Source organism: Hyperoodon ampullatus (assembly GCF_949752795.1).
Source record: "Hyperoodon ampullatus genome assembly, chromosome: 8".
In the NCBI taxonomy this organism is placed as follows: Eukaryota; Metazoa; Chordata; class Mammalia; order Artiodactyla; family Ziphiidae; genus Hyperoodon; species Hyperoodon ampullatus.
In genome coordinates, this window is record NC_136921.1 from 93,498,705 (window position 1) to 93,516,416 (window position 17,712).

The window sequence follows — 17,712 nt, forward strand, 5'->3', positions numbered from 1 at the left end:
AAATGTGGCTAGTTCATACTGTGATGTGCTATAAGTATAATGTACACACAGGATTTTGAAGATTTAATACAAAAAATTAAAATATCGCATTAATAGTTTTTATAATGATTACATATTGAATGATAATTTAGATATATTAGAATAAATTAAACATATTACTAAATTAATCTCACTTTTTTTTACTTTTATTATTGGGTGAGTTTTGGTAATTTGTGGCTTTCAAAGAATTGGTTCATTTCATTTAAATTGTTGAATTTATGTGCACAGAGTTGTTCATAGTATTACTACATTATATTTTTAACCTCTGTGGGGTTTATAGTGATGCCCCATCTTTCATACCTAATACTCAATTTTTGCCTTCTCTCTTTTTACCTTTCTCAGTCTGGCTAGAGGCTTATCAAAATTTTACTGACTTTTTCAAAGAACCATGCATTTCTCTGTTATTTTTCTGTTATCTGTTTCATTAATTTCTGCTCTTATCTTTATTTTTTGCTTCATTCTGCTTGCCTCAGTTTTAATTTGCTCTTATTTTTCTAGTTTCTTAAGGCAAAAACATAGATTGTTGATTTGAGACATTTATCCTTTTCTAATGTAAGTGTTTAATGCTCTAAAATCTACATTAGGCTATTAGAAAATTTAAAATTACATATATGTTCAATAAATGGTGCTGGGATAATTGGATATTCACATGTAAAAGAATGAAACTGAATCTGTATTTTATACCACTTACAAAAGTTAACTCAAAAGGATTAAAGACCATGAAACTCCTAGAAAACATAGGAACAAAGCTCCTTGACGTGTGTCTTGGTAATAATTTTTTTGGATATGACATCTAAAGCACAAGCAACAAAATTAAAAATAAACAAGTGGGACTACATCAAACTAAAAAGCTGCTGCACAGCAAAGGAAACCATCAACAAAGTGAAAAGACAACCTATGGAATGGGAAAATAATATTTTCAAATCATATATCCGAAAAGGGGTTAATATCCAAAATATATAAAAACTCCTACAATTCAATAGCAAAAAACCCCAAATAACCCAATTAAAAAATGGGCAAAGGATCTGAACAGACATTTCTCCAAAGAAAATATATGAAAGGCCAACAGGTACATGACAAGATGCTCAACATCGTTAGCCATTAGGCAAATGTGAATTAAAAACACAATGAGAGGGGACTTCCCTGGTGGCGCAGTGGTTAAGAATCCTCCTGCCAATGCAGGGGCCATGGGTTTGAGCCCTGGTCCGGGAAGATCCCACATGCTGCTGAGCAACTAAGCCCGTGCGCCACAACTACTGAGCCTGTATTCCAGAGTGTGTGCGCCGCAACGAAGAGTAGCCCCTGCTCGCCACAACCAGAGAAAGCCCACACGTAGCAACAAAGACCCAACACAGCCAAAAATAAAAATTAATTAATTAATTTTAAAAAAGAAAAAAAAGAGAAAAGCACAATGAGACATCACCGCGCACCTGATAGAATGACCATCATCAAAAAGCCAAGAGATAGGGCCTCCCTGGTGGCGCAGTGGTTGAGAGTCCGCCTGCCGATGCAGGGGATACGGGTTCGTGCCCCGGTCTGGGAGGATCCCATATGCCGCGGAGCGGCTGGGCCCGTGAGCCATGGCTGCTGAGCCTGTGCGTCCGGAGCCTGTGCTCCGCAACGGGAGAGGCCACAACAGTGAGAGGCCCGCGTACCACAAAAAAAAAAAAAAAAAAAAAAAAAAAAAAAAAAAAAAAAAAAAAAAGCCAAGAGATAATAATGTTGGCATGGATATGGTGATAAGGGAGCCCTTGTGCACTGTTGGTAGGATTGTAAATTGGTACAGCCACTATGGCAAACAGTATGGAGGATCCTCAAAATGTTGAAAATAGAACTACCAAATGATACATTTCTGGGAATATATCCAAAGGAAGTGAAAACAGTAACTCAAAAGATATCTGCACCCCCATGTTCATAACAGCATTATTTACAATAGCCAAGACACAGAAGCAACCTAAGTGTCCACTGATGGATGAGTGGATAAAGAAGAAGTGGTATATATATACAATGGAATATCATTCAGTCATTAAAAAAAACAACGAAATCCTACCATTTGCAACAATATGAATGAACCTTGAAGGCATTGTGCTAAGTGAAATAAGTCAGAGAAAGACAAATAGCTGTATGATCTCACTTACATGTGGAATCTAAAAACAAAACAAACAAACAACAAAACTGAGCTCATGGATACAGAGAACAGATTGGGGGTTACCAGAGGCAGAAGGTGTGGAGAGGGGGAATTGGAGAAAGGTGGTCAAAAGCACAAACTTCCAGTTATAAGATGTAACATACAACACAATGTCTAGAGCTAACACTGCTGCATGATACGGAGGAAAGTTGTTAAGAGAGTAAGGGAGTTCTTATCACAAGGAGAAATTTTTTTCCTTTTTTCCTTTTCTTCTTTCTTTTATTGTACCTGTATGAGAAGATGGATCTTAGCTGAACCTAATGTGGTGATCATTTCACAATATATGTAAATGCAACCATCATGCTGTATGCCTTAAATTTATAAGGTGATGTATGCCAATTATCTCAATAAAACTGAAAAAATAAATAAAAGTAAATATGAGATTGCATTTGTGGTTCACATTATATGTTTCTATTTATTGCTGCTCTAAGAAGTATGACACACTAGCAAAGTATTTTCTGTCCAACACATTAATAAAAGTTTAATAGCCTATGGGAACACTGAAGCAAAAATCTCAGGCTTTCAGAAAGCAGCTGCAACAGCCTTCAGTGGTTTGGGTTTCTCTAGTTCCGATTATGTAAATACTTCGGATATGTTTTGAGCAGAACTTAAAGTAAAAAAAAAACATGTCCTACGAAACTGAATCTAACAGCACATGGTTCTTTAGAGTTCCCTCTCTACTGACAGAGTAATTAGGATTTCTTTAAGAAAATCAGCCATCTGTATAACGTGAGTTACTGGGCTGAATGGTGAGACTGCTCTCTCACCTTCTCTGTCTTCTCATTTCACTGGCTTGACCCAGTGCCTGAAATTTGTACCATAGAAGCCCCCTTACTGGTCCTCTGGTCTGAAACCTGGGGCTTCGGTTTCCTTCCCACCACTGTGTCTGCCGGACCAAGCAGTGGGGAAAACAGAGGGAGGAAAATGCCATGTGAATTTACAACAAGCTCAGGGACCACAGGTTCTCTGGTCAGAGAGGACCCCCTCTCTCAGAGATTCAGGCACCTGCCTGTTGCCTCCATCTTCACCATCACTGGGGGATTGCCTGGGCTGGGGCAGAGAGAATAGAAAAGCACAAAGCAAAAGCAAAAGCACAGTATTTCCTCCCTTTCTGTCTGACTCACAGAAGTCCTCTTTCTAGTGCTCAGATCTGAAAGAGAAGACTTTTCTGGAACATTTTCTGTCCATATCTGATGCATACTTCAGAGTGTCAACTTGCTTTTGAATCCAAGCTGGGTAATACTGAAGAGAGAAAAAACAATACTGCTGGCTTGGTGGTCTTTGGAATTCTGGTCTCTTTCCCTAATCTACGTGCTAGTCCCTCCATTTCAGCATCCTCAGCACACATACATACTGCCAAGGTTTATAGTTGCATTTAATGGAGACAGGGTGGAGGCTATTTATTCCATCTTTCCTGGAACTGGAACCAGTATCCAACTTTAAGACATTAAAAAAAAAAAGACAAAAATTCTAATCTCACTCAAGTCCCTGAACTTCAAATATGTGTTAGGTGGGAGACAGAGGATACAGGTAATTTGAAGATCAGAGCTAACCACAGAATCAGAAGTTTGATGTATTCTTCTGAGGACTAATAGCTAGATGAACTTGTCATGAGAATGATATAGCCATGTTACTTGAAAACATCTTGAGTTTTAAACATTTATACTTATAGTATATCTAAGATAAGTCTAGAGTTTAGAAAAGATGCATTCTGGCTAAGGCTAATCAGGTAGGAGTCATACTAGACTTAAAACAAATAAACAAAACAAAATCCCCTCATCCTTGGTTAAGTACAATACTTACTTATGGCTTTTCTGGAGCAGAAGTATCTGTTGCCTTCTGTATAGAATGAAAAAGGAATATTTTTACCCTGACATTTAATCTAACTCAGTATATTGAAGATTGGGAGTGGGGGTGAGTGGGTCCTATGCTACCAGCTACCATCTTACCTCTGCTACACCTCACTTATATTTCTTGAACTGTCAGAGTTCTGCCTTGTCAGTCCAAATCTTGGACCAAGACCCTCTTTTCATAACTAATAAGGACTATGGGTTCTACTTTCCATTAAAAATTTTTGCTTGTAGATTTATATTTTAAAGGAGTACTTTAAAATAATTAACAGCTTGGAAACTACAGGCCTATGACCTCAAAAATGTTAGTTGTGATCCTGACTTTTGACCAAGTTTTCAAATAGGAATATGTTGGTGACAAATAACATAAAGCCCAATCAACAGTGGTTTAAACACTCACAGGTTCATCTATGTCACAGCAATAGTCCTAGGGCTCAGCATACTCTTCCACAGTATAAAAATAGCATAGATAATCAGCTTATAAATTTATTCCCCTATGGTTGGACATTGTTTTGTTTCCAGTCAGGTTATTCTACCAAAAACATGTGAAAAGATGCTTAATATCATAGCAAAGCATCTTCATATCTATATCCTTACTAGTGCTTTCATTTCCAAGGATGAATTCCCAGAGGTGAGGTTGCTGAGTCTCAGGATGTGAGCATTTTACATTTTAATGCTTGCTAGTTTCCAAAATGATTGTGTTAATCCAAATTCTCACCAACAGTATAGTAGAATGCCCCTTTCCTCACATTCTCACCATCACTGAATGTCATCAATATTTTAAACTTTTAATGGTGTATAGGCAATTAAAAATTTATCTTTTTATCATTATTTAGTTTCATCTCTCAGGCCATTATTGACATTGAGCTTCTTTTTACATGTTTATTGGCAATCTGCCTCTCTTCTGTGAATAGTCTATTTTTTATTTATTTATTTTTGGCTTATTTGTCTTTCTTATCAACATGAAGGAGTATAACCCTTTTTTTCTTTTTCTTTTTTTTTTTTGCGGTACGCGAGCCTCTCACTGTTGCGGCCTCTCCCGTTGCGGAGCACAGGCTCCGGACGCGCAGGCTCAGTGGCCATGGCTCACGGGCCCAGCCACTCCACGGCATGTGGGATCTTCCCGGACCGGGGCACGAACCTGTGTTGCCTGCATCGGCAGGCGGACTCTCAACCACTGCGCCACCAGGGAAGCCCAGGAGTATAACCCTTTGACTGTCATATAAATTGCAAATATTTTCCTTCCAGTTCATTGTTTGTCCTTTAAATCGGTCAGTGGTGTCTGGAAAACTCATATTCACCTCCAGGACAGCTCATAAATCACCTTCTCTGTCAAGCTTCCCCAGTTTTCCTGGCAGAATTAGTCATTCCTTCCACAATATACCCATAATATTCTGTGCACACCCCTGTGTGCTGAATCATAACTACAAACTTTTTCCTCCTGATCAAGAAAGTATATCAAAATTCAAGTCAAAGAGACTAACATTATAATAGATATCTTTGCATCTGCTTTTCAGAATCATTTTTCCAAAAGTAGATCATTCACAAACTTCAAAGTTTTCTTTTTATTTACTTATTTATCATACCATCTTTCATTTTAAAGAATCTTAGTTCTGCTTCTCAACTACCTCTCCATGAAAACTCTTGTTTTCTTCTGCCTGTCTCTTTTCATTCATGAGTGTTGCCTTCAAAATCCCTAGAGGATGTCACCGTTCCTCTTGCCCTCTGTTCCAGTTATCTACTGCTGTGTGACAAACCACTGCACACTCTAAAGACCTAAAATAACAATTATTTATTGTGCTCATGATTCTCAGGCAGGGCTCAGTGGGTAAGACTTACCTCTGTTCCACATAGGTCAGGTTGGAAGCCCAACCAGGTCTGGAGAATCAACTTTCAAGCTGGCTCAAATGGCTCACTCACAGGGCTGGCAAGTTGGTTGGCTGTTGGCCAGGATCTCAGCCAGAGCTGTTGCTGGGACCCTCAGTTCTTCTCCACATGGGCCTCTCCATAGTGCCCCTTGACGTACTCAGTTGGTTAGGTTCCAGGAGCAACTATTTGAAATTACAGGAAGTGAAAGCAGCCAGTCTCTTGAGACTGGACTGGAAACTGGCACCACATCATCTATGCTGTATTCTTTTGCTCAAAGCAGTCCCAGAGTCTGACCAGTTTTAACGGAATGAACATAGACCCCACCTCTCACTGGGAAGAGTGCCAAAGACTCTATGGCCATTTTTAATCTACCGTAATCCTCTTGTATATTGGGTCCTTTTAGAGTTGTCAAAAAAGTTGTCAGTATCTGCTATAACCAAGCCCTGCTCTGTTCCTTGCAGAAGTGTGGAAGATGCTTCTCTTCTTGTGGACTTTGTGTCACTTGGTGTCCCAGCCACAAAGCAATACGATGAGTGCTTCATGTTTCCCACAGGCCCCTCAACTTCAGCCAAGGAGCCCAACCTTGACTGCTAAACCAAGAGAGGGATAAGATAGAGAGCATCCTTTCCAAATTTTGTACTCTTTAGGCTCTGTGCCAACAAAATTTGCTCCTTATAGAACTCCTTCCCCTCTAGTAAATCAACTTGTATCAACACTTCGTTAAGTATGGACATCCTCTGAACTGCGGCTTAGCCCAAACTAGTAACAAATTATTTGTGATATCTGCAATCTTAATGTGCCTTAACTCCATGTCTGAGAAGCCTATTTCATGGACTCTCTAGCCTCTTAAACCAACCTATCTTATAAAAACAATATTTTATAAGATTGCCCATGACACTTTCCAAATACAGAGAATGCTATTCGAATTTTATTTCACTCCACAGCTCCATACTATTCACTGGAACTGAACATCTGGGAAAAGAAATACCCTGTACACTAGGAAAGTGTTAAGTCAGCCAAGGAAAAATCACTGGGAAGTTTTGCTGTTTCATAGTTGTGAGAATATTATTTTTGTTTTTTAAATATAAAAGTTCTCTATTCTCAAAAGCCTAAAAGAGAAATTATACCGCCCACTAGTTCCCACTCCCCCAGGAACCCTGCATTGTTCCCACATTGTTTCAGTGACCTTTGTCAAAATGATCAGTGAAAATATGCCAGGTACTTTACATGTATAGAACACTAAGACACAGATCCCTTTGAACCAAAGATCAATTAAGTGTTGGAATTTGGAAGGTGCCAATTAATTTCACCTCTCTCTCCTCAAGATTCCAAATCAACTGAGAAATAGACATCAAGGTCAGATATGGATCAAAATATCTGCTCTTACTACTGGTAAAGCTGGACTGGAGGGTGGGTTTGATTTGACTTTCTACTTTTTCTCTTTAAAAATCTAGTCCTTGTGACCTGCCTATGGAGACAACTGGGTCTGAGGTATAGACACATATTTGGCTGCTCTGTGTAGGTTGGATTGTGGCCTTCCTCTTCCACATAGGGACATCTGGCCAAATCATGCAGAAGCAGAGAGAATAGAGAACCCACAGCCCACAGGTAGTCAAGAGTCTGCAGAGCGAGCCTTTGAGGCTGGCTTCCCCATGGTGGCCACTTCTTCCCCTAGTCTCACCAACTGGGTAGCACACCCCCCTCACTCCTAAAGGAAGAGAAGGGAAGAGAAGACATGGGTGAAAGCATCATCCGCAACATTTCTGAGAGAGTAGAATTCCCTAACTTGTGGGTCTATAGGAAAACATGAAGGAGGGAAAACTAATCTCCTATATGAAGTAAACATTTAGGGTAAAACACGGCTATGACATAGATAATGTAAAATAGGTTAGTCCTCTTCCAATACTGTCCTAAAGGGTTCCATCACATTCACAACACACATGCTATAAAATTTTCTCTAATATGTAAATATATATAATTCAAGTCACACAGACTTACTTTATTAAAATACATTATTAAGACCATCATCAAGAAAGTGAAAAGATAATCTACAGAATGGGAGAAAATATTTGCAAATCCTATATCGGACAAGGAATTAATATCCAGAATATGCAAAGAACTCCTACAACTCAGTAACAAAAAACAAGCAACCCAATTAAAAAATGGGTAAAAGACCTGAATAGACATTTGTCCAAAGAAGATATAGAATTGTCCAGTAAGCACATGAAAAGATGTTTAATGTCATTAGTCATTAAAGAAATACAAATCAAAACCACCACAAGATATCACTTCACATCTAATAGGATGGCTATAATTAAACACACACATACACACACAGAGAAAATAACAAGTTTAACCAGGATGTGAAGCAATTGCAACACCTGTACATTGCTGATGGGAATGTAATATGGCGCAGCTGCTGTGAAAAACATTTTGGTGTTTCCTGAAAGAGTTAGCACAGAAATGCCCTATGACTAGGCAATTCCACTCCAAAAGAATTGAAAGCAGGTACTCAAACAGATACCTGTACACCAACATTCACTGTAGCATTATTTACAGTAGCTGAAAAAGTGGAAATAACCCAAGTGTCCATGGACAGATGAGTGAATAAGTAAAATGTGGAATATCCATATATTTGAAAATTATTCATTCATAAAAAGGAATGAAGTTCTGATACCTGCTACAATATGGATGACTCTTGAAAACATTATATGCTAAGTGAAATAAGCCAGACACAAAAGGATAAATATTACATGATTCTATTTACATGAAATACCTAAAACGGACAAATTCATAAGGGCAGAAAGTAGATTAGAGGTAACCAGGGAAGGGAGGAGTGGGAGGGAGTCTTTGCTTAATAGCTACAGAGTTTCTGTTTGGGGTGATGAAAAAGTTTGGGAAGGGCTTCCCTGGTGGCGCAGTGGTTGGGAGTCCGCCTGCCTGTGCAGGGGACACGGGCTCGTGCCCCGGTCCGGGAGGATCCCACATGCCGTGGAACGGCTGGGCCCGTGGGCCATGGCCGCTGAGCCTGCGTGTCCGGAGCCTGTGCTCCGCAACGGGAGAGGCGGAGTCTCTCACAACAGTGAGAGGCCCGCGTACCGCAAAAAAAAAAAAAAAAAAAGGTTGAAATTGCAAATTTATATTATATATTTTTTACCACAATAATAATTTTTTAAAATAATGTATTCACACTAAATATTCCAGTTTACAGCAGAAAATCACACTATTCCTTATTTAAGGAGTAAGTTTTAGTAAGACTTTAAACTTTACTACTAATACATTTTGACTATTCATTTTTAACTAAGTAAAGAGAAACAGGACAAAAATAAACATTCACTGGGTCAGAGATTTAGTCAGAATCAGGGAGTTGATAGATTTATGAGTCAAGTCAGAGGTGAAATTTTTCAGTTTTTTATACTTTAAAAGGTCATTCTTCACTGAATGCTAATATCATATATTAAATACAAATACAGGAGCTAGGGTCCAGAGGTTTTCTTGGTTCTTACAGTTGTAACTCCTTTGCACAATAGCAATGTAGTTACTTGCAAGATGGATACTGAGGGATAGAACGTTCTCAGCAACATTCGTAAGGCATTTCCAACCCCTCTTTTCCTCTTTGACCACCTGAGGATACAGTGTTGACAGTGGCCACAGACAGATCTTTGTTACCTGCTTACATCTCCCTCTCCCCTCTCCTGAACTTCTTTTTTCTCATTAAAAATAATCGAGTCTGGTTTGGGAATCTAGATGCCTTTAAGGAATGAATGCTTTTTCCACATGACTATGTTTTCCCCACCGAAAATAGGGAAATATTTTTTCTCTGGACACTCCACAGGAATGGTTAAGTACCCTGCTGAAAGGAAAATCAGATCTCTGGGGTATAAGACATAACCAACATTAGAAACACTCATAAAAATTCTGTGTTTCCAGAATTTTCCCCTTTAGTCTAAATTATTATGGTCTGAGATATTTTTCAATGGAAGGCGGAAAATAGCTTTTCTATCAAATTAAACATCCAAATTTCTCTGATATATTAATTATCAATAGCAAGCACTTCTATACATCATTGCATGTCTCCCCCAGATTTCCTTTTTAGGTGTTTAAGGGTATCTGTTATAATAATAATTTTTCAAATAAAGAACCTGAGACAAGAGAGTCTATCTGCTTTGCCCAAAGCAGAGCGGACTCAGCACAGAACTCCTACACCCTCCCGACACTCCTAAGAGTACATTCTTCTTTATAATTAGAACAAATCCCAGGGCCCTGTGCATAGGAAAAGGACTGGAATGAACATTAAATATGAAATATTACTGGCTTATTGAACTACTAATGTTCCTATCATTCAAAAAGCTCACATTAAAAATGACTTGGTACAACAATTTTCTGCTACAGGTTAAGACTGTACCTACCCTAACAGCATAATAACTAGGACATGGATTAAATTAGTGCTCTATCCATTTGCAATATGGAATTCACACGTTTCTTATTTAAAAAAGTATTTTGTCAGCAAATCTGAAACAGACTTCAGACTCCTTGATTTTTTTTTAACCAAAACGATGCTACTACTTAAAATTTCTTGGGGGTAAGTGGCTGGTTTGTTGGGTAAGGTGGGGTGGGAGAGGGTATGGGAGATAGACATTAAGAGGTCATGGTTAGAGGCCTGCGTGAAGCCAAAAGGCCTTTTTACTTGAGACCTCATGTTCCTAGATCCACGTGCAGAGAGGCAGAATGGTCCCACTATTCCATTGCTTGTTATGGTAAGATCGGCAGTAGATATGAACCTTTGATTCATCCTCTCCCAATCATTTTTACAGGTAAAAGCGTGAAGTCCAGAAGGCAAGTCCATAGCCAGGAGACTGGCATTAAAGGACAAGACTTTAAAATTGAGAATCACAAGCACCTTCTAAAGATGGATCCTGTTGATGGAAAACACTTTTCCAGCTGAGCTCCTGAATGGAGGTAGGTATGCAAATTTGAGCATAGTTGTTAAGGAGAGATGAACTGCTCTGCTTATGAAAGAATTCTCCCTGGAGTTGTGGGCCTGGACAGGAATAGGATTGTGGCGGGGGAAAGAGGTAGCCTGAGAGACCCAGACTGCTGTGAGCTTCCCCACCACTCACAGTTCATCAGTGTACCCGAAAGTGCTGGCTGGGCATGAACTGCTAGCGGGACCTGGGGAAGGGACGTAGCTTCAAATCCAGGTTAACTTTAGAAACAGTCAGCAGGTACATATGAAGGGGCTGGGGACACAGGAGACCTTGAGAAAGTAAACCTCTGTGGATGGGCAAGAATTGCAAGGAAGTGCTGGGTTTCCACAATTCATAATATTAAGCTTTCTGTGTAGCAGCAAAACCTTGAATTGTTGGCCAAACGACACTAGTTAGCAGCACAATTAGTGCTAAAACATAGGTCTTTTGATTCCTGGTTCAGTGACTGTTCACATCATCATGTGTTTTTTAAGATATACAAAGGACTTCCTGGTCACCAGGGATTTCTTCCTTGAAAGACAGCCCAGAGCCCAGAGCAAGGAGCTGTCTACACAGGAGAATAAATTCTGGATTCTAATAGCCCCCTGCTTCAGTACTAATTCTTTCTTCAACTTCTCAGTCTGATTTACCCTTTTACTTTTACTACTGCTGTCGGTATATGTCAGAAGCAGAACAGATCTGCCTCTAAATCTAGGAAGCAAGTGGAAATTCCAGCCTAGATGTTCAAAGACGCCAGTAATATTAAAGTACTAAAGACACAGAACATCTAGTCATTGCAGCCTTCTTAATCAAACCTCTTTGATCTTAGGTGATGACATTCATTTGCCTAAGAGGGTTATTACTCACAGAGTTGGCTGCTGCACAGGGCTCCATTCCCAGACAGAGAAACCACTTGGAGTTTAGCGTCTTACCTGTCACTGTCTTGAAATTCTTAACGATTTTATCTTTGACTGTGTGTTTTATAAGTGAAGTCCGATGGGACAACAGAGGAAGTGCTGGGGCATGGGAGCTTCATCTCGCGTGTGGTCCTGCCCTCCGGGGAGAGAATTTCTTTGCTATCCTGTCTGCTCCCCCGCCCCTGCTCAGTGACCTCTGTCATCTGCCCTGGCAGGGGTCAGAGCACAGCTTGGGAAGGGTTGGGGTTAGGCCCACACCCTCTGCACTGAGCTGGGACTGAGGCCCAGTGCCTGTGAGGGGCTGCACTCACCCCACATATATCCCCATGGCTGAAGGAGCCAGACATTAAATAGCAGATTAAAAAAACACCATGACAGGCCAAGAAAAAGCTTTTTCCTGCTTTTTGAACAGGGAGTTCCACATTTTCACTTTGCACAGGGCCCCACAAACTACATTCTTGTCTCTGATTAGATACCTTATCTGGCAATCTCAAACCAACACTGTTTTTAGATTCTTAACTAAATAACCACAACATGTAGGTAATAATGACTCTGTTTATTAAAATCATTCTTTGGTGTCAAGAACTCTTAATATTAAATATAAAATCAGATATTTTCAATAGTTCAAGAGGGAAAAAGCCTCTATATTATTTTTGCCAGCAGGTCTCATTAACAATAGGAAGTTTGGATCTGTTGTGGCTTGACAGTATGTTGCATGAAATGGAAAAATGATGGAATTTTTTTTTTTCCACTGAGGCAGCCAGGAAAAAAAAAGGTACTTATTTCTCCACAGTGAAAACATTATCACTCCATATTTTCTATCACATTAGGGAAAGTTTAAAAAAAATCTTGTTACTTCTCTCCAATGTTGGTGTTTGCTCATAAATAACTATAGTGTTTTTCCATTACCTATCTGGCACTATGTTAACCTGGCCATAGGCCAGTGGCATCAGGGGAATCAAGAGGAAGTGTAAGAAACAGCTTTTTATTTCTTTTTAATTTTGTATCTGCTTCATATCTTAATATCTTACCTTGAGCTTGGCCAAAAGAAGTTCATGATCATGAAGAAGTTTTTTGGTTTCATCTTGATTGCTTCCAATTTCCAGAAGATTGGGCTGTGATTCAGCCAATTGAAGTTGTACCCACTTGCCACACTAAAAATAAAAATGAAATAAAATGCACTTTTAGTTCCTCTTGTTCCTCCCCTTTCACCCTTCTCCTTTTTTTTTTCTTTTCTTTTTTTTAAGCTTCCAGTTACACTGTGAACACTTTATTCTTTCCACAGAGATAGATAGGCCTTACGTAAATTGAAATAGAACAGGTCTAACAGAAATCCATGCCCTGCCTTTCCTTCTTTTTTTTTTATGCTTAGGATAAATTCTTTTCTCTTAGCATACTGGGTTTAAATTCAAAATTCCCAAATGAGGAATATATACAGTAAATTATGTATTATTGAAGAGTACAAAATTATAGAATAATTCACATACTTTTACATTCTCTCACTCACAAAACTGAACTCTATAAAAATAGTGATCTGAGCAAGTAGGGTGTAAACTTCACCAAAGGGAAAAGGTTTCATAAATGTAATGTAGGCTGATTAGTGTCTTTACACTGACCTTGCTGATTCAACCAGAAAGAATAAACAGCAGATGAAGCAACTGATTTTTCGCTTATTCCTAAGTTAAAACAATATTTTCCAAATTTTGTTGTTGCATATTCAATAAAGTATGTATAAAAGTGTCAGTGAAATTAGATGTGTGACAACTGCTATTGGAATGCAGCCAGCTTGTTTTCCACACTTAGGACCCTTTCATTGCTCCAAGATATAATTCATCATTGCATTTCCTAAGGAATTGCTTTCCTAAGAAGAAACAACCGATGAAGCAAAAGGAACTGCTATCAGGCATGTGCACGTGGCTAAGTGAATTGCTGAAGAGAAATGAGAAACCACATGTCTATTCTAGATCATTAGTGCCCTGAGACTGTTTAGAAATGAGAAGTCCATATAGAGCAGACACAGGCACTTCTACTCCCTTCAGATGGACTTCCCACTTTGAATAGCTTGGGGTTTATTCCATATGGGATGGCAGTGAGCTAAGGGAGCTGGGGAGGGAGGATGGAGGGAACATTCTTAGAAACACAGTTCAGTTAAAATAAGAGTTTCCAGTACAATTTTAGAGGTTTTATTTTCTCACTGTCAATTTACCTCTGATTCTTTTATCATTTACTCTGTATGCATTCTGCCTCATCCTACTCTAAGAAATGTTTCATATTTAAGGGAAAGAAAATTTAACTTTTTTTAAAAACAGTAATTTTTCCTCTTTTCCCTCTCTGCTGAAATTTGCAGTTACTCAAAGCATCATAAAATCAAACACAAATTATCAATTTTGCTACTTTTGCTTCAGGCTTCTTTCCATGTCCACTCATTGCCCTTGAAAAGAACAGAGGTCAAGGGACACAGCAGAGGTTCTGTTTATGTAGACCAAGTCTTAAGAGCCCTGGGGAATCAGCCTGGGTAGGCACACTTTGCATTCAGTGCTTCTAGAGTGAATCATTTTGCTCAATGTCAAGTGCTGCTTTCCTGTTACGAATTTTCACATTAACATAAAGTTCGCAGCAATTAAGTGAAAGTAAACAGGTCTGTCGTCTATGCTTCTTACAAAAGGCCAGAAAAGTCATTCAATTAAGCTTGGTGGGGCCCTGAAAGTAACAGGCTGTGGTGAGCACCAGCTTGTTTGCTGAATTCCCTTCATTAAACACTGAATTCCTGAGGTGGTGAGTTGTCTAAATCCAAGCATAAGGCTTCAGGGATTTTTACAGGACATATTCATAGGAAATAAAATCATGGATGCCTTCTTCAACCTAAAGGTGTGTGGTCACCTTTGCAAATGAGCAAACTGTTTGACATAAAACATGCAAAAACCTTTAAGCCCCAAGTGGCTTCAACTTCCCGCCGTTAAGGGCAAATTTGACACATGCCCTCAGCACTTTCCCTGGTAGGGTCTTTATTCCCCCAACCATGTGACAAGGATTTACTAGTGCCTTTACCATGTCAGAACCAAAGCTGCAGAGGGCACGTGTCACAGTCTCTTATTAGGTGTTCCCTGCACTCATCATGCCAAAACAATGCCACCCCTTATTTGCTGGGACCCTCCTCTTCCCTCCTTCATCACATACACTCTCAAAAATCACAGACATTCCCCAGGTCCACTGGACCCCAGCCTGGCAATCACGAACTTTTAATCACAAATGCTTTGTCTTTAAAAACCAAACTGAAAGTATATGGTAAAGTTTGTTGTTGCTTTTTAGAAAAATCAAGCTGCTTATAGAGGTTTTCTGGCTAACTGAAAGAGAAACTCTAGCAACTGGCTGAAACTTAGAGGTTTTTCTCTTAGTTGCAATTTAAGAAAGCAATAAGATGTACCTGCTGGGTTATTTTCTATATGCCGTGTACTGCCGATTGTGTGGAATGTTCTTTAGGATTATCAGCACACAGCAAGAAGCCCACAGCTACACAGAAAAAAGGAAGTTGTCAGCTTACCTTTATGATGGCTATAACGATTTTGGAGTCCCCAGCCTGCACAGCTACTGAACTGACTGTTGTCGTAGAAAACTCCTCACCAGGACTTCCTTGGCTGGACATGGTACATTAGAACCAGTTTATGCTTTGGGCAGCCTCCGTACAGATGTGTGTCTGCTGGTCATTTCAGAAGGCAACCACCGGGGTTACTTGGATTCATGCAGGGAAAGAGCTCCCCTCGCACTGATTACTCTGCCAAAAGGAAAGAACAGGAGGTTAAAAATAGACAACCCCATTGAGTTTATCATGAGAGAGGGAGGAAAGAACGGGAGAGAATCGCCACACCCCTAGTATGGTAACACTGAACGCCTGTTATTTTGGCCATTATCTTAAATGCAGAGGGCAGCTTCTAGCTCTCTATCAGCTGATGTTTGATAGCAAATGGAAAAAGAATTACATCCTCACAACCCAAATTACTTTAGCCACTGAATCTATACAGTTTTGGTGGGCTTTGAAACCAGCCAGTCATTAACCTGGGTATCAATCTTTTCAAAATTTTTGAAGTCTCCTCCATGCAAAGAAAACTCCCAAAAATGTACTTGAAAAATAAGTTCTGGTATTTGTTTTCGGATTAAGCCATAAAATTGTTTGAAATATCTTTTTGGATTAATGTTTTCCTAAAACTTACTGCCTTTTGTCAAATGAAGTTTATATGAAATGGTCACATTTTCTCAGTCTCAGATTTCTTAGGGACATTTAAAAAATATTTCAATGAGCAGTTATCAATAGATATCTACCAAGTCAGGATTTCCTTAAGACCATCTACTCCACTGAACAGTATTTTCAAGTTCAGTTGCCACAACTACTAGGAAGTAATATACTTTGCTGTTACTTTTAATTGCAGCAGGAAAATGTTTTGGGTTTTTTGGATTAAAGGTTAACACTAGGTATATTTTGCTACACTTTTTAAAAAAAGGATAACATTGTACTTCAGATTCGGTTTTTACTTTTCCCCCATGCCTTGTGCAGGAAAATTATAGACAGCTTAAATCAGAGCCCAGGATCGGCAGATTAATCCTATTGCTAGAAACTCAGTGTGTGTTACAAGTTGTCGGTGGTATTAAACAGCAGCTGTTGGATTCCCTGTCAAGGAACAGCTGAAAATAACCCTGAAGCTTAGGTCAGAGGTCAGATGCAAACACATCAGAGATACTGACTCCAGAGCTGTTGGAGCCATAGGAAGTCTCTAGAACAAAGCCAGAACAGAGGATATAGCAATAAACAGAGTTAAATGAGTCCACTCGCTGTTTAAACCCTTAGCTCAATTTAAAAGCACGGTCAGGTTCAGGGCCAATATTCAGAAGGCTGAGTCAGCACCACTGTTTTGTTCTGCTAAGGTTCAGGATAATATTCTTGAATCAAAGGGGAAATAGTGCTTTTACATATACTTTGGTTTCAGCAACTATTTTTTTTCCCAGAGCATGTCCTGGCTGCTCTGCAGTTATGCAGCCATGACCTAGTTGCCTGCTGTTCCAGCGAAAGGAAACCACCCTGGATCCCAGTTCCTGGGCTCTGGGAACTTTACTTGAGGCCAGAAAGGGAGCATTTGGAACAAGCTCGGGAGAGCAGATGACAAGAGACACCATGATGTAGGAAATATTGTAAATGGTTTCATTTTATGGCAGGGATGGAGAGCTTGAAGAGAACCAACCCAGCCTCTCTGTAGGGGCTGCCTCAGTGTTGAAGGCGGGCTCCTTCTGCTTTAGCAAATAGTTGGTCCAAACAAACCAAAACAAATTGAGTGAAACCAGTTTTCAGCTAATTGGCCTGAAAGACAACCAAGAGTTGACAACTGTGTCACATAATCTCCACACCCTAAACTAAAATGCCCAGAGGAACCTTGCTTAAGCCTTTGTGTACACGGCAAACCAGAACAGCAAACAGTGACCCGCACCCAAAATACACAGTGCACTTTCGCCCGAAGTTAGTCCTACTGTTAGAAACTCAGTGTGTGTCAAAAGTTGCCTAAAAGCCCTCAGGAGGCAAAGGGAACTTTTGGCAGCAGGCTGCACAGACCACGGCTAGAAATGAGTGGTTATGTCCACAGAGCCCCACTTCAGGTGGATGATTATGTAAAGGGTGTGGAGGGCAGTGTGGACTGTGTGGAATCACCGGCCCACAAGAAGGGAAAGGAAGGAGAGAGGTGGGGAGGAGAGAGAACACCAATGAAAGTCTGATTAATTCCAAGGCTTAAGGGCAAAAGGAATTAGAAATATTTAAGACTCTGTTAAAAGATTAATCCAACAATTCAGCAGCAAAGGTAGTATCTTTCTGTGTATAGATGACCTTTCTTTCCAAGCAG

The 17,712-nt window shown here is 39.7% G+C and overlaps 1 protein-coding gene across 1 annotated transcript in view; it reads right to left on the bottom strand.

Moving 5' to 3' along the window:
* Positions 1-15,473, bottom strand: part of CCDC141 (coiled-coil domain containing 141) — a gene marked incomplete at both ends in the record, with an annotated part of 195,486 nt that extends 180,013 nt beyond the window's left edge. Inside the window, 2 exons of the mRNA XM_079709970.1 lie at positions 12,862-12,984; positions 15,372-15,473. Coding sequence (XP_079566096.1) covers positions 12,862-12,984; positions 15,372-15,473 — 225 coding nt within the window. The remainder of the gene's footprint in view (positions 1-12,861; positions 12,985-15,371) is intronic.
* Between the last annotated feature and the right edge of the window lie 2,239 nt (positions 15,474-17,712).